Source organism: Dromaius novaehollandiae, chromosome 2, assembly GCF_036370855.1.
Source record: "Dromaius novaehollandiae isolate bDroNov1 chromosome 2, bDroNov1.hap1, whole genome shotgun sequence".
Classification (NCBI taxonomy): Eukaryota; Metazoa; Chordata; class Aves; order Casuariiformes; family Dromaiidae; genus Dromaius; species Dromaius novaehollandiae.
Genome location: NC_088099.1, coordinates 104,974,394 through 104,990,359, shown reverse-complemented (window position 1 = coordinate 104,990,359; position 15,966 = coordinate 104,974,394). Strand labels below are relative to the sequence as shown.

At 46.5% G+C, this 15,966-nt stretch overlaps 1 protein-coding gene across 1 annotated transcript; it reads right to left on the bottom strand.

The window, feature by feature from the left end:
• Nucleotides 1–8,437: 8,437 nt before the first annotated feature.
• FOXQ1 (forkhead box Q1) lies at nucleotides 8,438–11,043 on the bottom strand. The gene has a single exon (XM_064507101.1). The coding sequence runs from the start codon at nucleotides 10,420–10,422 to the stop codon at nucleotides 9,268–9,270; it is 1,155 nt and encodes a 384-aa protein (XP_064363171.1). The 5' UTR covers nucleotides 10,423–11,043; the 3' UTR covers nucleotides 8,438–9,267.
• Between the last annotated feature and the right edge of the window lie 4,923 nt (nucleotides 11,044–15,966).

Below are 15,966 nucleotides of genomic sequence, written 5' to 3'. Positions count from 1 at the left end.
AAAGCCTAGTTTCTGAAAAGATACCATGACAGGTTTTGCATAATACCACAAGGAGTCTGCCTTTCTATTGCAGTGTGCCCTATATTAGAATGGATTCTGGTAAAGTAATGACTACCTGTGTTCCTGAAAAAGCTAATGACCAGAAGTACTCCAAATGAGAAAATCAGCTTAATTATAACAGATTTCTATATATCCTGATATCAAACTGGCTGAAAAGATTTTAACTAGTTTCCCTATGTTCATACACATCTAGAATCTTCCTACCTAAATATTAAATCACCCATTCTTTTCCAGAGGTCCTTTTTCTCACCTGGAATAGGCCTCTTGACTTCAATTAAGTCAGGGCTCTAGGAACAGTATTGCCTGTAGTTGCACAAGACTGATTCCTTCCCACAATAAGTAGTTATTGGATGATGCAGAAATCCTATAGGAAGAAAAGTAAGACTGTGCTTCTGTAATTTAAACCGTACATTGTAATGGTATGTGCACTGAATTAAAAGGGGCTAAAATAAGGGTGTACTGGTACAATGGTCCTAGTTTTTGAACAGTTAGCTTTAAGATGTTGTTTCACTATAACATTTAGTTTCTTTTACGTAACACTATATGATATAGGAAACTGTGCAGTGTAGGTTCCAATTGCTGATACCACACTGTGATCTGAAAATAAAAAGGCATATATGGTACCTTGTAATAAGACAATAAGCTGCAACTTCTGTTAATTAGTGCAAACGCTAGATCTAGAACCATTTATTCCATGCTTTTCTCTGCTGGACAATATAATTATTCAACTAAGAGGCTTTTGGCACTAATCACTACAAAATTGCTTGTGAAATGATTGATTTCTAGTTGCTTCAGACATTGTTTCCTGATTTGAGGAGTCATCTCCACCTAATTGGAAAACCCAGCATAATTCCACGATATTTAAATCAAACCATGAAAATGTAAGCCTTTAACTTCTTTTTAGATAGTTACAGGATCTTTTAGTCTTCAGATTCCATCTGTACAAGGATTAAGCAGAGTGTCTAATTCTGATTTTACCAATGCAAGCATTAATTACAGGTGATTTGAGTAGCATTACAATCATTGCTCTGGTTGTTCATGTGGAAGAGGAAGAAATTATTATAACAAGATTATAGTATGTGTTGAGCTTATCAGGTCAACTAGTTAGATCTGAATTTGCCATCTGTGGGGACAGAAATGATAATGTACGGAGGGAAATCTTCCTTGAAGTCACTGGGAACAATATGGAGTAGAGCATTTATGCCTAGCAAAGGGGAAAAACAGTCTAATTCATATGGAGCAAAAGAAACATGGAGGAGCAGCAGAGTAGGAGCAGGAGAATTCAAACTTGAATGCTCCTGAGGAGATCTGACAAGTGCTTCTCCCACTCATTTTGCTAGTTGCAGAAGACCCAGAGGTTGCGCACACCCCCTTGGGGACTGGCAGTAATGGTGGCAGACATTTGGTTTGGTTTGCTCAAAGTCTCAGCAGTAACTTTTCCTCAGAGTGACTGTGTAGAGCTCAGTTAGGGGCTCTGAGCCAGAAGCAGGCAATTTGTATGCTTTTCTTATCTTCCCAATTTAGACTCTGGCTGGAAGGAGAGGTGGTATTTGTAAGAGACTTGGGGCACAGTCTTCTTAGCAAAGGATGCTAGCATCAGAGGAAAGTCTAGGGCCTACATATAAAAGAACTTATTTTATTAATTTATTAATTTATTAATTTATTTAATTTACTTATCATGTTCAGTGTTTCATAGACTGGATTCAAGGGAGAAATTGCTTCTGCTTCCTCAAGAACAGCCTTGGAAAAGGGCAGGTAAGATAAGGGAGCTGGGAGGAGGTGAAAGGGGAAGGATGTTTCTCTGCTTGAACAAGACTGCTGAAATGTTACACAGAAGGGGGTTTTTTGGTTGTTATTGCTGAGAGGGTTGGGCAACTGGAGTCTGTGTACTCTGCTGTCATGTGTTAGTCTAGCTGGTTTGGAAGGTAACTTCTCTGTCCTTCTTTAACCTGTCTCTTCAGGGGCTGGGGTGCATGGGAAGAACCTGATCTGACTCCAGGTATTGTGACACAGAAAGCTATGCATTTGCTGTGTCTTATGATTAGTCGGAAAGAGGTACTCTAGAGAAGTTCAGAGAAAAACAGAAATGTCTAGGGGGCTTCCTGGACTGACTTATGAGGAAAAAGTGAGAAAGTTGCCATGCGTCTGTACAATTTTGCTAAATGATTAATGAGGAATGTGATGATAACATGCAACTAATTGAAGTTTGTATATGCCAAAGAGAGAGAAAGGGATTAACTTCGGTGTTGTATGATGAGGATGAGTAATGAATGCATACTACTGTATTGAAGATAGCTGTATGAAGTACCCAGAGTGACAGCAGTCAGTTGACAGCAAAAGAAAATTGCTTTAGACACTTGTTTTAGGAATATTAAATAATTATAAAAAATCAGTTACTGAACAATAATGCAGTTAAACTTCTTTCTCACAAAGAAAACCATATTTTCTGTTGATGTTTTCCTCATTGCTTGGGATTTTTTAAGCTAAGCCATGAGATACTGCCTTGCCTCATAAGCTATTAAAAATAAACTGGAAGAAACTGAAACGAAAGTGAATTAGGCAATTCTAGAAGACTCTCCAGTCCCTAATTTCACAGATTCTTATTATAAGTCTAGAGAAAGTTATTTCTGTAGTGAGATGCCACAGTTCTCAACAGCAAATGCTGTGGCAGGAAAGTAAATAAGCTATCTGGTGTCATAGATCTGTTGTAAAAGGCCATAGGCAACCTCTGAGATCTTACTGAACATTATCTTTTCAAAACTATGAAGTAAGCTTGTTAAACTCTTGAATATTCCAAGTAGAAGTTGTATCTGGGCAGTCATAATAACTACTGATAAAAATACAGGGTTAGGAAATCAGACTCTCAGGTTTCTGCTGAAACATTAAGCTCTCCAAGTCAGGTAACTTGACAAAGCTCTGCCAGAGTAAAATGAATTTCACAGAGGAAGTCTTGCTCAAGACTTTTCTATCTGGTGAGATAGCCTAGGATTTTTCATGGAGCCTCAGAATACTATCAGTTAAGTGCAGTTTGGCTCTGGCAGGATATTCATTAACACTACTTCTTTAAAATGGACTAAAGCCACTTTAGTAACAGTGAGAATAATATGAAATACACTGTTTATGAAAGGTTACTAGTTGGGTGTCAGATGTTATTGGAGTACTACTCCAGTATTGTAGTCGTACCTTAAAATAACAACAGGAGTTAAAATGCAGCCTAAATAAACTGTAAAACAGATACATAATACTTATTAAAACATTTATGAACTGTTATGTACTGCTCATAAACATGTACTCAGTGAATAGCTGTGATCAGGAAATTACTATGAAAGAACTGCAATGGAACTCAGAAAAATAAGACTCAGCTTATTTCTACCTTCTTGTTTCTCTTGTGTGCTTTTCTATCTAATTGCACTTGGTCCTATGTCCCACAGGCTGCTCTCAGGAAAATGTATTGAAGAGGAGAGTTGCATTGTTCCATCCTGAATGTTCCCTGCTCTGCTATTAAGGAGAGAAAAGAACCCGCAGAAACATTGTTTTTCCCCAAGCAAAGGAGGCTATTAGTATGCCACACCGATTGAAAGAGCTCAGAAACTTTGAAATATGTCATAACAAAGAAGGCAATACCATGGTGCAAGAGCACAAATATTATGACAGTGTGTACTCTCAGTCCTTCCTTATAAACACTCCCTCTGGCTTTGGAAAAGAGGACAAAGGCCTAGTCCAGCCAGATATGTTGAGGTAAAACTTCCCGAGGGTAATAGCAATGTTTAGCTCTTATGCAGGGCTGGAGACTACATAAATTAATAGCTTTTTGAAACTGGAAATCTATATAACCTGAATAATGAAAAATTAATATTGGTTTGAATGTCTGGGGAAGGCTGGTCTCTTTCTAGTCATCTAACTGATTTTATGATGGAGTAATCAGACTTCATAGGTGCCTTTTGTGAAGCTGGTTTCAAGACCTCTGAGAGTGTCAATGGAGTCAGGAGAGTTTATTCAAGAGAAAAATATTTCCTCTTCAGAACACAAGTGAGAAATGGAGCCAAATGCACCTCATTATTAAAGAGCTACTACAGTACTCAGCAAAATTGCAACAGGATACAATCACCCTTGCCAAAATCACAGCTTTAGTGTCTTGAAATTGGTTGGAGGTGGTTTTCAATTTTGATTTTATGTCTACCTCCAATTTGAAAGGCAAAGAGCCTGGCACGATAAATGGACTCTCTTGCCTGTTATTAGAGGAACCACCTCCCCCAGCTCCATGAAGAATTGTGCAAAATCTGGACTTCGGCTGACAAGCTCTGCCCTTCTGTTTGGGGCTGGGATAGTTCTCCTTCTTGCTTCTGTATAGGAAGTTTCACCTCTGACTTCTTCAGACACAGTGCGAATGTTGAGGGGCCTCTGAACTGAAGCCCTTTGCGCATGCCTTTTTACTGGGGCAAAACTTTTTCATTAAGGATCGTCTTTCCCTGATATGTCCCATCTTCAAGAACTACCCTTTTGAAAAAGGATCCAGGACAAGTTTCTGAAGCAAGATTGCATCCATCCTCTTTCAGTCCTCCCAGCATCTAATGTGAAATTAAGTTTATACCAAGGGCTGCACTTTTGCATAGGGGCTTTCACTGAAGACTTGGATTGAACTGCGTCTCTTAGCTACCAGTACTGTGCTGAGGTGGCCCTTCAGTAATGTGACTGATTTCAGTGGCCTTCCTACTGGGTAAGGATTAGGTATACTAAAGGGCTATTGATCTCATTTTATGGGTCACTGGGTATAAGTGCTGAAAGCAAATTTCAGACTTCATCGGATTTGGCTGGTGAAAAATAAGATTAATTAATCTGATAAGGACAATAACAGTATCAAAAGGCTACCCTGCTGACATGTCTCCAATAAGGCAAAGAAATAGAACTCATCTCTGCTATAAAAGAGAATAGGCACAAAATTATATTCTGAGGCTGCATGGGATCTAAGCAATATGTGCCAGCTGTTATCCACAGGTCGCTTTTGCAAGCTTGTTTCTTCCACAGGTTCGTGTTTGGCATCCATTAATCCCTGAAATACCTAAACTTCTCCTTAAACCACTCCTTTGTATTCATGTGGTCTTAACTCACAAAGAAGCAGTTTATGCAGTTCTGTAGCTCAGCAGGTTAGAATTTTAAGATATTTAGAAAAGTGGTTAGGACTAACGTTATTCAAATGAGTAACTGTTTTTATCTGTACCTAGCGTGCGGAATGACAGGGGAGAAGCCCTGAAAGAATATATGATGAAAATCCTTTGGTTGACAGGTGTAGCTTTTTTTTCCTTAAAGGACACTCAGACGTTTGGAAACTGCGATTGATGCAACAGTTCCTAAATGGAAAGTCTTAGCAAACAGAGAATGTATTTATTTGCAAAGCTAAATCTCTTCTCTAAAATGCAGTTAAAAACAGAGTCCAGACTGGACCAGAATTCATGCACTGCTCTGCTCAGGCTGGGTTTCCTCTGTGTGCACAGAAAAACTGCGGTGAGTTTGGGGCAGGCAGCACGGGACTTTTGCAGGTTCTCTCATGTGTCAAGGAGCAGAGTTTTACACTCTCAGTTCCAGCAGGGCTTTCTCCACCACCGAAATCAGAGTTTTGCCTTTTCAGAGAGTGCAAATCTCTCTTCCGTGCTGAACTGCATCCACTCGACAACCTTTCAGATATTCCAGGCAACGTAGACTCTCGTAGGGCTGGAAGAAGAGAGCACGAAAGTATTGGCTTACTGCTAATGTGTCAAATATCAAAAGGAGAAAGGGCTGTCTCTCCTGTCATCCTGATTTATTAGACGTTAAGAAAGACAAAGTGCCCAGACATACAAACCTCTCTGTTTTGGGAAGGTCTGCGAAATGGTTAATTTGCTTGTTCCACACAAAAATGTAAAGTGTCGGTTCTCTGATTACCTGCTGCTGGAAATTGTTTGGACAGGTGCTGCGTTTCACCAGCCGTCTGTCACAGCTGACAGCCCGGATTTATAGCTGTACACCGGAGCTGACCTCCCCCGCCGCCGATACTGGTGCCGGTGCCGGCGGGCGGGGCCGCGGGGGTCCCGGCAGAGCCCTCGCCGCCTCTGCACCGGCTCCGCGAGGCCGGCGGGCAGCGAGCGCTACGGCGCTCACCGGGCGGCGTGGCAGCCGAGACCCAGCCGCTTTTAGCTATTTATTTTTCCCCGTAAATTCGCTGGTTCGGGAGCAAACCATTCCAGGCACCTTGCTCAGAAACACAGGCATAGTCGAAGCAGTGTCATGAATGGGACAATTTCCATCCACATGTTGACAGGGAGAAATTCGCCCCTTGTCTGCTCTTTAGGGATGGAAAGAGGAGCTGATGGTTACATGCGAGGGGATGGAGAAGATCCGACTCTTCAGCAAGCAAGACGCCCGCCGCCCGGCCGCGGAGCAGGCTCCTGGCAGCGGGGCGACGCCTGGCCGGGAAAGCGCCCTGCCTTGCCCTGCCCGCCGCCCGGCCCCGCTTCACCGCGGTCCTCCCAAGTCCTCCAGACCTGCTGCAAAAATCCAAGCAAGCCCTGGAAAAGGACCGAGGGGATACAAATTCCGCTTATGCTGCACTAACGACGTACGTATCCCGACGTATCCAGAAATCGAGATTAAATAAAAGAGAAATATTTAACGAGACACGTCTCGAGCTGCTGGGGCTTTCTTTTTAATGCTGAGTTATTTTTAATAAAAAGCACCTTTTCGAAAAATGAAAAGTCCGAACGTCAATAGCAATTTACTTACACGTTCATCCCTACACACGCTTGCATACTTTCGATTAAATACACGCCTGTGGTTTTAACAACAAATTCCACGTTTCGTCAAGGTGCATTTAATATACACTGGAATGACCACTAAAGATCGACAAAACAGTATTAGCCGTTGCCTACTCACCATTCAGTATGGACTCCTATAAAAAGAAATGTTAAAATATAAGGTAGAGGAAAGAGTAGATTATAGAAGGGCAGATTAATATTTGCACCGAGCCTTGAAGGCAAAATGATGTCGAAATGCTAAGAGTGTGTGTGTGTGTGTGTGTGTATGTGCATGTGCGTGTGTATATAAAAACCAATTCCTTCAAAGGTTGGATTACTTCATACATTAGTCACTAATCTCTCGCAATGTTCTGATGAATGTTCTGGTTTGAGCTAAACACACCGTGAAATCTGCTTGAGCTTTATTGAAACAAGTCGGTGTTTTTGCCTGCAGATTGTTCTGTTTGAAGCTTTGCTTTCCGAACACACCTTTGCTGTTTTGCAAAATTTTTGCTAGTAAGAAACTATTCAACGGCTGGACCTCGAAGCTCAGGGAAAAGGAGATGAAGGAGAAAGTCCAGGATCCAAAATAAGAGTAATTAGAAAACAACCAGCTCTCCAAATTCTGCATTTCACCTTTTATTGGATGATCTACGGTTATAAAAGTCTTGGGGGAAAATAACCGCCTGCCTTCTCCCTTTTTTAAAAGTTAAAAACAAACAAAAAGCAAATTATTATTTCAGTGATTTTTTTGAAAGCTCTCTGAGTTCCGGGATGTCACTAAACGGTAATTTAGTACCATCGGCAGTTAAAAAACAATCCTTTCCCTTTTCCGACTTGCTCTCTCTTAGCCTTTCCTGATCACTGTGTAATGGACTTCTGACAATGCGAAAACGTAATACCTGTCGGGAGAAGGCAATTGTGTAAACGCTTTACTACTTGCAAATAGTTTAATAGATTTCACCCTACTGAGATTTCTCCTGCTAGAGTTGCAAGCAAGTTTTTTTTTTCCTTGTCTATCAGAAGCAGTTAGAACCCGGTTGTACTGAAGCGAGTTTTCTCTGAACTGAGAGATGGCAACAGGATTATGATTCGACGTTTGTCCTTTGGGAGGGGAAAAAAAAAAAAAAAAAAAAGAAAGCAGATGCGCGGGGCATGCTGCAAATCGGCCGCCGGTTTGGCCAGATTGCCTTCGCCCTTCCGCGGGGCTGAACATCAGCAGAGCGGAGATTTCAGGCGAGGGATGGAGGAGTACCGTGCAAACCTAGAGGCAGTCCTGTGGCCGGGCCGGCTCCCCCCGGGAGAAGGAACGTTTCCCCCTCTGCCCCCGCCGCAGCGCGGCGCGCTCCCGTCCGCGGGCGGCGGGGCGAGACCCGGCAGCGCCCGCAGCGCCGAGCCGCTGGCGAGGGGGCCCGAGCGCGCCTCGCGGCCGCCCGGGGCTCCTCCGCGCCCGCCCCGCGGAGCGCCCACGCCTGCCGCTGCCCCGCGGCCGGCTCCCGTTTCCTCCGCTCCAGCACAGACATCACGCTCTTCTCGTTATTGCCGTGTTTATTGGGGGGGGGGGGGGGCTTTTATTCGGGGGGTGGGGTGAAGAACCAGAATGAAAAAGAAAAAAAAATTGCCTGAGCTTCAATAAAATGCACACGCACATATGTTATATACAAACACAAAAAATAAAATACGAAGAAGTTAGTCTTCTCTTTCCAGTAGCAATGTCTTGGCCTTAAATGTACAACCTAAATCAGTTCAGCAGACCACGCCTGACATTTCATTAAACGCCCCCCCCCCCGCCGCCCCCAAGAACAATAATTAATTAAAAATGCTGCACTCTCGTCGTGTTAAAAACACTACTTTTATAAATAATTTAATGTCCTCCCTTCCTACGAAATGCTAGTTGCCGGACAGGAAAAAAGGTTTCTTTTGGCACAGTGATGCATCGCTTTGCAGTACAGACAGCCCTACGGCTCCACAGTAGCCCCCGGTCCCCTACCCGCCTCTTCCCTTGCTCGTCCTCGCAGGCGCCCCCAGCCCCGTCCTCCCGCCCTCCCAAGTGCACAGCGCATCCCCCCGCTGGCCGCCCCCGGGCACCTCCGTGGGGCGTCCGCACTCCGCCGCCGCTGCTCTGCTCGCGGAGACACGGGCAGGAGGTGCGGGGACGAGGGCGGGGACAGAAAGGAGAAGGCGAGGGGATGGCCAAAATCAAGTAGTCTCAACAAACAGTAAGAAGCACTTGAGGCCCATGGCTACGTTCAAAACGACCTTTTTTTTTTGTTGTTGTTGTTGAAGTTAACCCACTGTCACTTCCCTAAGGCACAGTCACCGAGGCTTTTGCTTGGAGGCCTTGGTCGCTTCTGGAGTTAAAGTGCGGGATCCAGAGCCTCCTCCTTCCCCCTGCCCGCCTCCCCGGCCGGTCCCCCCGCGGGGGAGGAGGGGGTCTCCATTAAGCCAAGGGGGTCTCCGCGGGGTACGGCTGGTAGCAGGCAGAGCCCCCCGACACCGGCTGCAGCGGCCCGGGCAGCCGCAGCGGGCAATAGAGGGGGGAGGCGGGCGGCGGCCCCCGCACGCCCTTGGCGAGGGCGGCGGCGAAGAGCGGCGCCCGCGGGCGCTCGGCCGGCGGCGGCTCGCCGGGGGCCAGCAGCAGCGGCGGCTCGCCCAGCCCGTAGGCGCAGAGCTGCAGCAGGCCGCCGCCGCCGCCGCAGAGGGGGGCGGCCGCCGGGTGCGGCGCGGCAGGCGGGTACGGGAGCAGCGGGAAGGCGCCGGGCAGCAGGTGCGGGGCCCCGGGCGGCGGCGGCCAGAGGAGGCGGGCGTGCGCCGCGGGCGGCTCCCCGGCGCTGGGCGCCGCCGGCCGCCGCAGGATGCTCTCGATGGCGAAGGAGCTGGAGAACTTGGCGCCGCCGCCGCCGCCCGCCGCCGCCGCCGCCGCCGCCGCCTTGGCGGGTCCCGGCTCGCAGCTGCACGGCGAGGAGGCGCAGCAGCACCGCGGGGAGCCGCCGGGCGACGCGGCGCCCGCTCCGGCCGCCTCCTGCGACGGCGGCGGCGGCGGGCGGGCGGGCGGCGGCGGGGCGGCGCGGCTGAGGCGCTTGCGGCGGCGGCGGAAGACGCCGTCGGCGAAGGTGTACTCGCTGCTGGGGTTGAGCATCCAGTAGTTGTCCTTGCCCCAGGGCCGCGCCGGGTCGCGCAGCACCTTGACGAAGCAGTCGTTGAGCGAGAGGTTGTGGCGCACCGAGTTGCGCCAGCCCGTGTAGGCGCCGCGGAAAAAGGGGAAGCGGCTCATCAGGTAGTCGTTGATCTCGGCCAGGGTCAGGCGGCCGCCGGCCGAGTCCCGGATGGCCATGGCGATCAGCGCGATGTAGGAGTAGGGCGGCTTGGGCCGCCGCGTGTAGGGCTTCCCCTTGGCGCTCTCGGCCGGCGGCGGCGGCGGCGGGGCGGGGAGCGGCGGGGGCGCAGCCGCGGCGCCAGGGCTGTTGACGGCGCAGTCGCCGTCGGAGCCCACCTCGCTCTCGGCCGGCGCCGGCGACAGGGAGCCGCTGCCTTCCTGGTCGCTGCCGGCGCTCAGCTTGTCCTCGTAGTGCTGGGAAAACACCTCCAGCTTCATGGTGGCGGCGCGGCGGCTGCCGGGGGCGGGCGGCGCGGCCGCGGGGGCGACGGCCGCCCCTCAGCGCGGGGCCTCCCCCCGCGCCGTCCTGGACAGCTCCGCGGCGGCGCGCAGTGGCGCGGGGCTGCCGCGGAGCCGCGCCGCCGCCCGCGGGGAGGCCGCTGCCGCGCCGCTCCGCGGGGCGAGGCGAAGGGACGAGGCTGTTGCGCCGGCTGCGCCTCCGCGGCGTGCGGCTGTGCGCTCTGCGCTGCGCCCGGCGCTCCTCGGTGAGAGGCAGCGGCGTTGGCCGCGGCGAGGGGCCGCGGGTCTTCGCGGTGCCGGAGTCGCTGCTCCGTGCGCGGCTTCGCCCCGCGCTGCCCTGGCGGCGCGGGGCCGTCAGCGCCGCGGCGCGGGCAGCAGCCGGGTTATTAGGGTTATTAGTGTTATTGCCATTATCTCGCTCTTCCCCTGTGGTTCTGCGCCTCTCCACCACTTTCAGACCAGCCCATTATAACGCCGGCGAGAGGCGGAGCCAGGACAAAGATCTGAAAGGGTGGTGGGTGGAGAAGCAAGGTAGCAAAGGTGGGTATGCGCTAATGAGCCGTATCGGGGCCGCAATTAGCTGAGATGACAGCGAGATCTTGCTGGAAAGTTATTTTACGAAACTTGTTTGTATTCTCTCCCACCAGGTTCCTCCCCTTCCCGGGTATTTCGGATGAAGCAGCAGTTAGGCGTAGCTTTGCGTGGCAGGGCCCGCCTCCCAGGTGTAAAATGCAGAGTGACTTATAGGTGGCAGAGCAGAACCTGTTACATGCGGTGATTTATTTTAATAGCGCTGTATATGGCAACAAGTTGTAATGTGACAGCTCAACAACCTGTTGGAAAATAATGCGCTGCTTCGCAGTTGTGAATTCCTAATGATTTATGTAGCCTGACACAGTCAGTTCAGTCCTGGCCCCTCTTCCCTTCTGTCATAACCACGAACCTGTGCAGGGGCAAGATGCAAGCAAGCAGGCAGTTCTGTGCGCTTTTGCTACAGAAGAGTTAGTCAAAACTTTAACCTTAGTTTTAAGAGCGCTAGTGTGACTATAGTAGCGCCACTGGTCTCTTCCAGAAGGCATGTTTGTATCTCTCTGTATTATAACTGTTGCCCTGAAAATAAAATCTTTCAGTGTGTGGCTTTGCTTTAGCATCGTTTGCTATCGGGGAGCTACAAATTTTCAGTAAAACGGGGATAAAAATACTCAGTGATTTTACTTGCACACCCTCCTCTCTAGAAAAATTAGTTGAATTTTTATGTTTGGTTGTTTTTAGCTTTACAGTTGTCAGGGTTTTACGCTCCTTCAGGTCAGAAGTTCTTTCTCCTTCATTAGTGTGCTGGGCAGAACAATGCCATGAAGAGAGCAAGAAGCCAGTAGCTTCTCCAAAAACTCCCTGTTCAGTCCTATCCTGCTAAACTGTTCAAAGTCAATTGCAAAACTCCATTTGACTTCATACAGCAGTAGCGCTAGCGTTTGCAAAACAATAACAAAACAAAAACATCAGCAGAAACCTAGCACAGTGCTTATATTTTATTTCTTCTATGTACACTTTGAATTTTGTGTCCTGGAGTAAGAGTTGGATTGCACCATGTTTCCCCAAAACAGTCTTTCTAAATCAGACATTATTTTAGAATAAATACTTAAAAATGCATAGTTACTGCAGTTAGGACTATTGTACTTGCTTTCTGGCTATTAAAGAGTGTTGGAGGGGAACATGAAAGAAGGCAGATTTAAAAGACTAACACAAGAAACAAACAGCACTACTTTCTTTCTCAATCTCTCTTGAATAGAAATATACATTCCCACATGCACCTGCAAAATGTTTCAATGCTTTGCCATTTTTTCAGTCTGCAAGGGTTTTAAATGGTAAATTCTGAACAATGAGAGGTTCTTCTGTCCTTTAGGTTGTACTCTTGCTAACTTTAATAATAGGTGTGATATTTTCCTGTTCTCACTAAAGCTGTACCAGTTCAGAAAAGTGGGCAATTCAGAAGGGCAAAAATAAGAGGAGGGAGACCTCTCTTGGTTTCTTGTTGTTGTTGTCTCCATGTAATGTAAATCAAAATCTTTCAGTAAGGCATAGCATTAGCTGTAGGTGCCAATGTTTGTGTTTAAGGGTATGGGAAAAAGCTATCATTCCTTCCAAAACTTGTTATTTTCTAAGATGATGCCAATGGTGAGGGTAAGTTTTTTCCTCTTCCTGCTTTTGTTGTAAATAGCAGTGAAGTAGCGATGATTTGCTAGCTTACCTTTGATGTTTATTTTATTACCGTTCCACTATTTGTGTGGAAAATGTACACATTGTCTCTTATCTTTATTCAAAGAACTTAAAAAGTCATTCAAATGCTGTAGGTAAACAGTCAGACATCACAGAAGCTTTTTTCACAGCCATACTTCAAGACCAGGAGTGGATGGTGAAGCTGGTTTTGCAAGATTTAAGAGGGGACAGGAGCTTGTGCTCTCAATAATACAAATTCAAAGATAGCTATTAATGGCTGGGAGCAGGGTAGCTTTCTAAGAGATCAGAGTTGATTCCTGTGTGGGCTCAAGGCCCCTGTGCTGCCTGCATGTAAGTGTCTGCATAACTCGGCCCCCAAAATCTGTGGTGGCTCTCACCTGAGGAAATGTATGGAGGTGCTTACAGCTGGTGAAACTGTGCATGGTTTGAGTACAGCCTTCCTGGTCCAAGTGGGAGCAGAGTCAGGCCCACAGTCCTTGCTGCCCACCAAACAACAGGCGAAGTTGTAAGAAGTGGGGAAACAGTGCAGCTACTTGTATGTAACCTCAAGTCTTTTCCTGCTATAGCTTTTTAAAAGGCACAGTATCGCCTTCAGGTTTATAAAGATTAACACAATCATCGGAAAAACTGATTCTGTTAAGTAAACTTCACATCAAAAGCACTTTGATGTACTGTATTATAGCAAAGCCAAACATTCCACCCCCATCAACCCAAGAAAAATCTCCAAAAAACCTGTAGTGAAGCAAATCTAAAAAAAAATCTAATTTCTTTGTTCTAAAATGAAGTATCCCTTCCTCCTTAGGGCAGCAGAGCAGGGTTTTTGTTTCTTGAGGTATGCCCCCCTTTCTTTCTACCTGAAACAGTAACTATTCAAAGACAAAGGAAAGAAATGCTAATGGTTGCTTGCAAATCATGCACTCTGCTTCCCATTTTCTCTAGTATTCTACTCCATTACTTCACAAATAGTTAAAGTATGCCAGTGTGTACTTGGAGGCAGGTCGATGTAGTTCTTTGCAGTTTGCTCAAGCTTAGAAGTCTAAAAATATTCATTACTACATGTAGCAAAATGCTACACTGTCTGCTGGTCGTGGGTTTATTTTTGGTTGATCCAGTTATGTTGCCTTCATGGCCCTTTAAATAATGATTTGGCTTCTTACATCAGCAAATGTTGTGCAAAAATGCGCAGCTCTATGGTCTTGCTTTTAGCTTTTTTTAATCTTTCACCCCATCCTCTCATGCTGTCTGTCCTGCCTCCTTTCCCTCTAGGCTACCAACTAGATTAGAGAGGACTTGCAAATATACTGACCAGTATAACTGTTCTCTCTCTGGTGACAGAGGAAGTCCTACAGCTGGTGGTAGGCAAGCTTATTTGTAGAACTGAGATGTCCGGCACACCAGCTGGACAAAGTGCTTTATCATCTCTTTTCTCTCTCCTGTAGCAAGCTGCAGGAGCTCGGTGCCTTGCCAGGAATGATGAAACTGGACAATGCAACACACGAGTAACACCAGACCAGTTCAAAGAGTTCTCTTTGGATGGGCTCCTCACAGCAGGAGATGTGCCTAGCATGCATAAATGAACTACAGAGTCTGTGAATGTTGGCTAACTCCGCTATATATATTTATATAGTCCTAAGTTGTAGGGAAGGAGGCTAGTGGAAATTAATTTGGACATCAAGAGGAAGAATTTGATCACTGAAGTAGGATGCATGTCTGTGTGAGTTTCCACATTATGAAGTCTATGGATTTGCACTTTTCAGCAAAACAGCCATTCCCTTTGCGTAGAGATTTTAACATGTCTTTGGCAGATACTAAGAGCTGAATTTACAATGGGGACTTCCATTTCAACTTTGTCTCACATAATGTTAAAATTCTTGGGAGCAGTTACCCAGGATGAAATTTTCCCACACCCAAAGGCTTAGTATGCCCTCGTCCCTGTCCCCACTTCATGTTCACTAGAAGAAGTTTGCATCTTAGCTATATTTTTTCACCTATGTACTGGCTTGTGACAGAGTGGGCAAGAACAGATTTTCTTCTCTGAAGAGGATGGCATTATTGCTGTTGTTATTAATGAGAAGTACCAGAGAAGTAATTCCTGGTTCTCACATAGTCCTTCCCTCTCAGAGATCTCAGAATTCTTCCATTTTATGGGCAAAGCGGAGTGAAGGAGTTTTGCTAAAATTAATCTAGCAGGTCAATAGCAGTCCTGACCATAGAAGTGAGCTCTTCAGGGTCCTTATCCTGAGCTGTGTCCGCTGAGGTATTTACCATGTGGCCTAAGCAGAAGTGTTGTGCCATTTACTAGAAAGGAGCTGTCTAAACTGAAGTTGTTTCATTCGGAGTCTCAGATAATTTATAGCTAATTCTCTCTTTTAACTAGAGCTGTGTTAAGCCTCAGGGGCTCGAATGGACCTCCACACAGGTTTAAGATCAACCTATGTGGAGTATATTGCAGGTCTGCAGTCAGAGAAGATATATGACATAAAGAGTGCAGGGTGAGGAGGGAGGTTAAGTCAACACAGTATTTACAACATATTTTGTGATGACTTAATTTAGTAACTGTCCCCATAGGCTTTTCTCATAGCTGATTACCTGATGTCATATAACTCCACCAAGACAGGGGAAATCCAAATGGCGAGGGACTTACGGGTTTGTGGATCTCTTTAAGGAGGGCATTCTTACAGAAAAAAAAAAAAAAAAAACTTGTGTTGGAAGGCAGCATAGGTATTGATAAGTCTGGATGTAACTGCAGGAGGGACTTGCTTGCTGAGACAGGGACTCCACTGCAGTTAGAAGTTATGTTGTGTTTGTTATGAAGTTATGATGCAGAAGCCATTTGGTGAAATTCTGTGGCTCTCTGCCAGGAATGGTGATTTTTTTTTTTGCTACTGGTGCCAAACAAACTTTAAAAGAAACCATCATAGCTTGTTATTACTGGTGCCAGACCAAATATCTGTTGGTGCCAAACTTGGTATTGATGCTGGAGGCATGGTATGAGGAAACACCGACTGAGTTGTTACAATAGCCTCTTCTTGCCTGCAAGTCCATGAGTTGATGGAGCAAAGTGAGCAACATGGTAAGAGAAGCACAGCAAAACTAAGAGCTGAGAGCTGAAGGGTTTTGGATGTGTTGTGGAAAGTCAACTTTGCTAGCCCTTCCTGGAATACATCTAAGCCAACTCAAAAATACACATATTTTACATAGGCTAACAAGAGACTAGAGATAATGAAGGCTACGCTTCCATTCAACTTAGTTACAGTACTATTTATAGCACTGTGGATTAAACAA